Consider the following 9,618-nt stretch of genomic DNA (forward strand, 5'->3'; position numbering starts at 1 on the left):
AGACAATTTTGTTGCGGTTCGAGACAGGACGGGATCTCTAATTATGATTCATTCGTTTCTTTGATGCTGTTAATTTTTATTTATTTATGCACATGTTGTATAATTGTAAAACACAATGTAATTGAAAAAAACGTAGTAGAAATCTAAGCCATCATGTACATTTAAGCTGATACGAAGAACATGCGTAAATTGGTTTGCTTCTAATTCTTGATAATGAGCTGAAATACGAACTTTACATTTTTTTATCCAGTCATCGTTTAGATTTATCCTTTGTTTTATTGGTTCTGAAAGAATTTCGATCTCTATTAGTTTTCGACTCTGATAGAAAATGTGTTTCTTGCCGGTTTAAGTGTCTAATATTTATAATTCACCGGATTTAAGATAATCTTCATATGACAAAAAGAAACCTCAATCACAACATGTGTCCACAACGTGATCTTGGAGGTGTGGTGGGACATAACCTAAGTGTCTTTTGTCAGTAACAGCTCATTGCTCTCTGTACCTTCTTTTAACGCACTGCTTGCTAAAAAAGCTTATTTATATTTATTTTGTCAAAACACATTGTTAAACTTTAGTTAATAAATATTATTTTCTTACCTAAACCGTCTTTTATTTGGGTATTATCTTACTTCGGATAAATAAAGCAAAAATCTTAAAAACTTTTGCTTAATTAATCCATTTCTATATGTTTTTCTTTTTCTTATAACAACCCGTTTATATGTTGACAAATTCTTTCATATTTTCCATGAATATCCATTTTTTTGCAGATATTAGTCATTTTCTACCAAACAGCCCTTTCCGGATGTAATTTTTAAATTAGTAAATGAAAAGTTGATGTTGAGCCAAAAAAAAAAACACCCCTTTCCGCATGTCATATATTTTTCAACAAAGCAATAGATTTTCTTAGATCTGGATTTTACTGTGTGCAGTCAGTGTTATTTAATACGGTGCCTAATATATCAATTATTATAGTAGTATTAATTATTAAATTAAAATGCTATTTACAAAATATACACAAACAGAAAGTACTATTAGATATTAGAATTTAGTAGTACAGAGAAGTATCTTAAGATTATACAAAACCAAATATTCTTAGAACATAGTCACTACACTCTCTTTTTCTTGATCGTAGTTTTAGAAGAACAAAAACTGTTTCATAGAGAAATATGTTTTACACTCCAATGTATAACATTTTCTTTTCGATGTTAGAAATCAAAAGTAGATCAGGTATTGCCAGCTCTTGTTTTAAAAATGGTTAAATTTGAAAAACATAGAGAGAGTTTTTGCTAAATGAACAAGTACAGAAAATGTTACAAAAAAATACAAAGAATAAGTGCAGAAAATACATTAGAATAACACAAAAAGTTTTATTACAAAAATGGTACATAATAAAGAAGATAATCAAAATATTCTTAGTTAAAAAAGTTTAAATATATAAATTATAGGATTAATTAGTTAAGAATGAGGATTGGAATTTTTAGGGACGAAGATTTAAGGTTTAAGAAGAGATAAAAGTTTAGATTTTAGAGTTTAGAATTTAGTATCGAGAACTTAAAATTTAAAATAAATTTTAATTAAATATTTATATTTTTTTTAAAAAATATTTATATTAAATGTAGTTCGATTTTTTTACTCTTAATAAAGACTATTATGATCATTTTCTTTTTTTGGTCAAAATGATCATTTTCTTTTGTATGTGGTATTTTGTGATAATTTTTTTTATTTGTTTCTTTTGAAAATTGCCAATAAGTATAAACATTCTTAAATAATAATTGGAAAAGATGAAAACTGGTACAGAAATTTTAAGATTTTTTACCCCACAACAAATTTAGAAACTTTAGGTTTAATTCTTTGGTCTTGAAACATCAACTGTAGCTAATCATCCTCAACTTCGGACAATAGTATAAATCCACATTAGTGTTAGGTATTAAACCAACACCAAACCTAATTAAATACTCGAAAATGTCTAACCACTTTACAAAAGTGTATAAAAGAAATTAAAATTATTTATTTTGGACACTTTCTAAGATTTTTTTATTTTCAAAGATCTTTTTAGTCCGACAAGAGAGTGTGAGCTTCACTCTTCTCCCATGTCTGAGATTTCATCTGATCTCAACTTCTTTCTCACATCTCCATTAACAAAACCAATCAAAACCCATTTCGATTCACCATTCACTTTCATCAAATCAAGATCCTTTCTTCTCAAATCCCTTCTTTCGATGAATCTCTCAGCTTCCAGTTTCTTGATTCTTCTTTCCTTCTTCTTCATCTTACCGAATCTCTCCTCCTCGAAGCCAATGAACTGCACCGACACTTCTCGTCTCTGTACTTCCTTCCTCGCTTTCAGACCGAACCCAAACCAAACCTTCTCCATAATCCAAAGCATGTTCGACGCATTACCATCAGACATAACCGCAGATACCACCGGAGAAGACGAGGGAGGAGGTTACATCTACGTCAAGAAGAACTGCTCTTGTCTCACCACGACTCCTCATCAGTACGCAACGAACACGACATTCACAATCAGACAGAACCGTGGCTACGTCTACGATGCTGTCGTCTCTGCTTACTCTGGTCTCGCGTTCCCACCGAACACTACTAGAGCATCTAGTGCCGGCGCGGTTGTGTCTGTGCAGCTTCTATGTGGCTGCTCGAGTGGTCTCTGGAACTACCTTATGAGCTACGTGACGGTCTCTGGAGACAGTGTTCAATCTCTCTCGAGCCGGTTCGGTGTTAGTATGGATCGAATCGAGCAGGTTAACGGAATCTCGAATCCTGACAATGTCACAACCGGAGATCTCATTTTCATCCCTCTTGATTCTGGTAAAGAATCTTCAATTTGATTATCTTGAATTAGGCATGGGCATTTCGGGTATCGGTTCGGTTTTGGGTTTTTCAGTTCTGGTTTAGGAAATTCGGTGTGGTTTTGGTTTGATTATTTAGATTCGGCTTGGGTAATAAGGTTGGGATCCGGCTAACATCCGAGATAATTTTGGGTCTAATTCAGTTCAGTTCTGGTTTTCCGGTTAATTCGGGTTTAAAAATCAGATAATTCAGGTTTTTGGAGTTACATTATCATATCTTTTTAGGTTTTAAGACAAAACAGTTTAATGATCTTGTTCTTGTCGTCTTGTTTAAGTGCCTGGAGTGCTTTATGAAGCAAGGAAGATAAACCCTCCTGCTCCTTCTCCTTCTCCTGTTTTAACCAATAGCAATATCTCAGGTTCTGATTTATTTTTGTCTTAACTGAATCTGAGGGTTTACTATTTTTAGTATCATGAGACTCACATTTATATATATTTTCCAATTTTGGAAAAAGCTGCTGACCAGGTGAATCACACTTCAAAGGGAGGTCATGTCCCTTATATATGGATTGTTGGTGGTCTTACAGTTGTGCTTGCGCTTCTTGTGATGTGTATACTTGTGTGTATCTGTTTGAGATCATCTAGTTGCGGATCTAGTGATGAAGATGGTAATGAACACAACTTCCAAATCCTTAGAAAGTCCAGTTTCTTCTGCGGGTCTAGTCGGTATAACTGCTGCGGATCCGGGGATTTTAGACCGACAAACGGTGAAGAAACCCAGAGCCATCATCAAGCTGTTGCTATTCCTAAAGGTATGGTTTTTTGTTTCATCATCTATGGCTTCTCCTTTATAACGGTTTTTCTTTTATATGTATGTAGCTCTTGGTGATGGAGTGTTTGAGATAGAGAAGCCTATGGTGTTTACTTATGAAGAAATTCATGCTGCTACAGATGGATTCTCTGATTCTAATCTTCTTGGTCATGGAAATTATGGTTCAGTATACTTTGGTCTACTTAGAGAACAGGTTTGTGCCTTAAGTCACATCTTCATATGCCGCATTCCTTGACTTAAAAACTTATATAGATCATAACGAAAAAAAAATTATTTTTTATTTCTCAAGTGTTTGCAATCGGCATATTTAATACTCAAGTATTATGGGCACAAATTTATTTTCCAACTAGCCATTAAATACAAAAAGTTAAAGATAAAATTAGTTAACCGTTAAAAAATGGACGAAATGTAGATTTCTATTCATAACAATTAGTTGGAGAATAAATTCTCACAAGCAATACTTGAGTATTAAAGATGTTGATCGCAAATACTTACGAAATAAAAATCTCATTTTCCCTGGCTTTCACATTTGATCAAACTTTATCACAGGAAGTTGCTGTGAAAAGGATGACTGCTACAAAAACTAAAGAGTTTGCAGCAGAGATGAAAGTTCTTTGCAAAGTTCATCATTCAAACCTGGTAATCCCCATGCTGTGTATTAGTCTTCTTAATGCGTCTAAAGCATTCAAGATTGTGACTTTTAGGTTTGCTTTTATTCTTGTCAAAGGTAGAGTTGATCGGTTATGCTGCAACCAGTGACGAGCTTTTCGTAGTGTATGAGTATGTGCAGAAGGGAATGCTGAAAAACCACTTGCATGATCCTCAGAGCAAAGGTAAAGAGGCTAATACCAACAAGACATAACGAGAGCATGAATGATAATATTGATATATTATATTTATTAATGTCCTTGAAGGTAATACCCCACTGTCTTGGATAATGAGGAATCAGATTGCACTTGACGCAGCAAGAGGCTTGGAATACATTCATGAACATACTAAAACTCATTATGTTCATAGAGATATCAAGACGAGCAATATTTTACTCGATGAGGCGTTCAGGGCTAAGGTCTGAGTCTTGATTATCATGAATCCATTACATGTTATGATCCTTATACATGACAATTGAGTTGATCTTATCTTTGTTCCTGTCTTAGATATCAGATTTTGGACTTGCAAAACTTGTTGAGCAAACTGGAGAGGGTGAAATTTCTGTTACTAAAGTTGTTGGTACATATGGTTATCTTGCACCAGAGTAAGCAATTTTAAAACCTGAAGCTACATTTCGAAGTTTTCATACAAGAACACTTTAGTGATTTCTTATTCTCAACAGATATCTAAGTGATGGTCGTGCCACCTCGAAAAGTGATGTTTATGCCTTTGGTGTTGTTCTTTTTGAGATTATTTCTGGAAGAGAAGCTGTTATTAGAACAGAGGCAATGGGAACTAAGAATCCAGAAAGACGTCCATTGGCATCTATTGTAAGATCTTGGAGTTTTAAATCATTACACTTCTTTGATGCAACATTCATTCCTAAAGCAATTTTTTGTAGATGTTAGCGGCGCTTAAGAACTCACCGGACTCCATGAACATGTTGAGTTTGAAGGAGTTTGTCGATCCCAACATGATGGATTTATACCCACACGATTGTTTGTTTAAGGTAAACTAAGAAATTAAATGCTAAAAAAAAAGAAATTAAATGCTTAGTAGTTTGAAAAAACATAAACCATATGATTTTTTTACATTGCGCATTAATTTTTGTGGACAGATTGCAATGTTGGCAAAGCAATGCGTGGATGATGATCCGATTCTAAGACCAAACATGAAGCAAGTTGTTATATCGCTTTCCCAGATACTCTTGTCTTCCATTGAATGGGAAGCTACACTTGCGGGAAATAGCCAAGTCTTTAGTGGTCTTGTCCAAGGAAGATGAAAAAACAATGAAATCTTGAGAGTTAAGACCCTTTGTATTGTTTAGTAATCACCATGGTCTAGAGGAATGATCAATCACAGTCTAGCTAAGTAGTTAGTTATAGAGACAAATCTCTTTCATCTTGCTTTACATGTCTCAATATGATTATTATTCTTTTGGAGAATAAGTGAAGAGATGTATGCGTTTATATGCTTGATATGTTGCAATCTAATAAGCAAAACACCACTTTAATTTCTCACAATAGATTGATGATGATCCTTACCTGTCTTAGATCTCAGATGCAGAAGATAAAACCATGGCTGCAATCTAAAGGATTTGCTTGGTGTTGGCCCATGTGTAAATTATCAGTCATGCTGATTTTTTATGACGTTTTGATCAAATTCTTTTGCTTCGTCTTCACACAATGTTAATGGATCAATAATCTTATTCAGCATGGGTACGTTCAGTTTCGTTAGTCTGAATATGAATATAGTAGTATAGTACTGTTCTTTTCAGTTCAACCAAAAAAACTTCTTCAACCCAGTGTACTCAATGATAAGTATCTCCTCACATCTTTTATTTTGTAACTTTTTTATTTGTAGATGATGTCATTCAACTATTTATGCATGTGGTATATTATTGATGAAAACTTTTGGTCAAAGGTTGAATCAAACTCAAGAAAACAGTTGAATTTGGTAGTTTTTATACTGGATATTTTTAGTTATGTTGACTAACTTTAACTAGTTATATACTATTGGAATTTTAAAACAATTCATATATTTTGAATACTTCTGTTAATTTTCAATAGTTTTTTTATATCTAAGTGATTTCAGACATTTGACATAATCCGATCCTGACCAATCTCAGAGAATTGAATCAAACTGAACCCAACCCAACTTGAAAAAAAAAGCATATGAGAATAAGACATGAAGAGTTTGATAATTTCATATCAATTTTTTTTAACTCGATACTTTTGAATATTTTAAGATAATCTGGATGTTTATTTGGATCTGAACAGTTTAGATACTTTTGAATACTTTCAAATAGTTTGGATATTTTAAGTGATCTCAAGTATTATATAAAATCTGATCAAAACCTAAACTATATAAAATAGAAACACACGAAAACTGAAAATACATAAATAGTTGAACTTTTAAACATAGAACTTAAAATCCGAAAATTTGGAAAACCCTATCTGAATCACTAGGAGCTCAGTTGACGTGTGTAAATATAGTTGCAGGGACGTGTAGGGTTTGTATTTTTTCAAAAATTTCGAAATTGTACCTCTTTTGGGACTAGAAAATTCTGCAGTATTTTTGATTAAATATTTAAACCCAGAGTCGGCTAGCTCTTGGAACGTGAGGGAGGAGCAAAAAATTAGGTCCATCTTTTTTTCCATTTTTATTCTATAATAAAGGTCCTTTTGTAGCAAAGGATCTATACATATGCATAAATTAGTCAACCATATATATTATGTCAAGGTCCATCAAAATTTTGAGCCGGGCCTGTGTAAACCGTGATTACATTATTTGCGTAGACATTTAATTAGTTACTTGTTTATATGATATGCATATGATAATGCTAAATCTCACAAGGATAACAACATGATTAGGATTCCAAAAAATAAGGGAAAAAGGAAAACAAAACTCCACCCTGGTATAGGAAGTCTGATATAAAATTCCAAATACTTTTATTTATAACTGAAAATTTATTTTTCGATATTTCTTTTGGTAGTAACAAGCAAAAACTTAGCCAGAGGATGGATGATATTGATATAGCTATCCTTGAGCTCACCATCTTCATGTTCATGATCATATGTTGTTGCTGTTGCTGTCGTACTGGTCCCGTTGAGTTACCTCCCCAGTTAATCGACAAAACTCCACAGACTCAACAAGACATTGAAACCGGACAGATAAAGGGCATACTGTTCAAAGATATCAAAGAGAAAGAAGAAGAAGAAGGGTGTGGTAAACGTTGTTGTCCAATTTGTTTGGAAGAGTACGAGGATGATCATGAGATTAGGCGTTTGGAGAAATGTAGACATGTGTTTCATCGTTTTTGCATTGATTCTTGGCTTCAACAGAAACAAAACTGTCCAAGTTGTCGTCGTTCTGTTTGATTTTATTAACAAAGTAAATACCAGAGATTAGATCTTGTAACTTTTATTACTCATTGAAGAAGACTATCAATAGTTTACATTAAAACGTTCTAGTCGAAGGTTGAAAAGATAAATTCAAGTTAACTTTGAAGCTATTTTTTTTTTTATATTAGGGCAAGAAACAAAGAAACTGCATGGACTATAGGACTCTTTAGTGATTTCTTCTTCTCAACAGATATCTAAGTGACGGCCGTGCCACCTCAACAAGCGATGTTTATGCCTTTGGTGTTGTTCTTTAATTTTGAGATTGTTTGTGGAAGAGAAGTTGTTATAAGAACAGAGACAGTGGGAACAAAGAATCCAGAAAGACGTCCATTGGCGTCTATTGTAAGTTCTTGGAGTTTACACAATACTGAACCTTTACACTTCTTTGATGCAACATTTATTTCTAAATCATTGTTTGTTGTTGTTGTAGATGTTAGCGCTAAGGAACTCACCAGACTCTATGAACATGTGTTTGAAGGAGTTTATCGATCCCAACATGATGGATTTATACCCGCATGACTGTTTGTTCAAGGTGATACTAAGAAATGAAATGCTTAGTAGTTTGAACAATGTAGTAACCATATGATTTTTTACATTAGGCATCATTTTCCTGTGGACAGATTGCAATGCTGGCAAAGCAATGCGTGGATGATGATCCTATAGATGAGAGTTTTTATCAAGAACTTTTAATTACTCTTTTTCTTTATTTAAATTCTAAATATCATGTGAGAATCTACAAATATGAGAAATTCTTGGGTTCACCCCCTAGGGTGAACCTCTAGATTCACCAACCAATAGTGTTTGAGTATTTGATATTTGATATCTTTTAAAAAAGGAAACAAAATTGAATTTTCAAATTAGATTATATTTTTAAAATAAAATAATAAAAATACATAAAAATAGTTACAAAAAATAAATTAATTAATATTGTTAAGTTTTCAGCAAAATACTAAACCCTATACCCTAAATCCTAAACCCTAAACCTTAAACGTTAAACCTTAAATTTTGGATAAACTCTAAACGTTAAAAAATCTTAAACCTTAAATCATACATTAAAAAATAAATTTTAATAACACTAAACCCTAAACCCTAAATCCTAATCACTAAACCCTAAACCCTTAGGTAAACAATGAACCCTTGGATAAATCATAAACTTTAGGGTTTAATTTTAAATATTTTTGATTTAGAGTTTATGATTTATCCAAGGGTTCAAGGTTTATCCAAGGGTTCAGAGTTTATCCAAAGGTTTAGGGTTTAGTGATTAGGGTTTAGGGTTTAGTGTTATTAAGATTTAGTTTTTAATGTATGATTTAGGGTTTAAATTTTTCCAATGGTTTACGGTTTGTTTATCCAAGATTTAAGGTGTATAATTTAGGGTTTGGAGTTTAGGATTTAGGGTATAGAATTTAGTATTTTTCTAAAGGTTTAACAATATATATATATATTTTTGTAACAATTTTTATGTATTTTTATTGTTTTATTTTAAAAATATAATCTTATTTGGAAATTCAATTTTGTTTCCTTTTTAAAAAGATATCAAATATCAAATACTCAAACACTATTGGTTGGTGAATCTAGAGGTTCACCCCTTAGGGTGAATCCAAGAATTTCTCATATTTAAACCGTGTTTACATATTTTGCGTAGTTAGTTACCTATTAATATGATACTAGGATAAGACCCGCGCCTTGCGCGGGATTAAGTTATTATTTTTATTATATTTTGGAGAATGAAACAATAGTTTGGTTTCATTTGGATTAGGGGTGTTCAATCCAGATATCGGGTTGGTTTTGGTTCGGTTCGGTTTTTTTCGGTATTTCGGTTAGTAAAATATAACTACTATTCTAAATCCATATTTGCTTTGACTTTAGTCTTTCACATATTTTTGAAAGATTTCAGCTGGACGGCTAAATTGATCAGCCAATCTTGTTG

The 9,618-nt window shown here is 32.7% G+C and overlaps 2 protein-coding genes across 2 annotated transcripts; both read left to right on the plus strand.

Annotated features, from left to right (window-relative positions):
* Positions 1-2,023: 2,023 nt before the first annotated feature.
* On the plus strand, positions 2,024-5,757 carry LOC106358697 (lysM domain receptor-like kinase 3). The gene is made up of 11 exons (XM_048738476.1): positions 2,024-2,823; positions 3,140-3,223; positions 3,320-3,616; positions 3,684-3,829; positions 4,186-4,275; positions 4,364-4,469; positions 4,551-4,702; positions 4,791-4,888; positions 4,967-5,114; positions 5,186-5,293; positions 5,402-5,757. Exons 1-11 carry the CDS (start codon positions 2,091-2,093, stop codon positions 5,564-5,566), a joined length of 2,127 nt encoding a protein of 708 aa, XP_048594433.1. The 5' UTR covers positions 2,024-2,090; the 3' UTR covers positions 5,567-5,757.
* A 1,260-nt stretch (positions 5,758-7,017) lies between these two features.
* LOC125577247 (RING-H2 finger protein ATL1-like) lies at positions 7,018-8,271 on the plus strand. The gene has a single exon (XM_048738477.1). It carries the CDS (start codon positions 7,305-7,307, stop codon positions 7,662-7,664), a length of 360 nt encoding a protein of 119 aa, XP_048594434.1. The 5' UTR covers positions 7,018-7,304; the 3' UTR covers positions 7,665-8,271.
* The last annotated feature ends 1,347 nt before the right edge of the window (positions 8,272-9,618 follow it).

The sequence above is a fragment of the Brassica napus genome, chromosome A8 (assembly GCF_020379485.1).
Source record: "Brassica napus cultivar Da-Ae chromosome A8, Da-Ae, whole genome shotgun sequence".
NCBI classification, from domain to species: domain Eukaryota; kingdom Viridiplantae; phylum Streptophyta; class Magnoliopsida; order Brassicales; family Brassicaceae; genus Brassica; species Brassica napus.

Excerpts from the sequence above, each read along its gene's own strand:
- LOC106358697 (XM_048738476.1), top strand. The coding sequence starts at position 2,091 with ATGTCTGAGATTTCATCTGATCTCAACTTCTTTCTCACATCTCCATTA. Across the intron at positions 4,470-4,550 it reads GCATGATCCTCAGAGCAAAG|GTAATACCCCACTGTCTTGG; the intron begins GTAAAGAGGCTA and ends ATGTCCTTGAAG. Across the intron at positions 5,115-5,185 it reads GACGTCCATTGGCATCTATT|ATGTTAGCGGCGCTTAAGAA; the intron begins GTAAGATCTTGG and ends AATTTTTTGTAG.
- LOC125577247 (XM_048738477.1), top strand. The coding sequence starts at position 7,305 with ATGGATGATATTGATATAGCTATCCTTGAGCTCACCATCTTCATGTTC.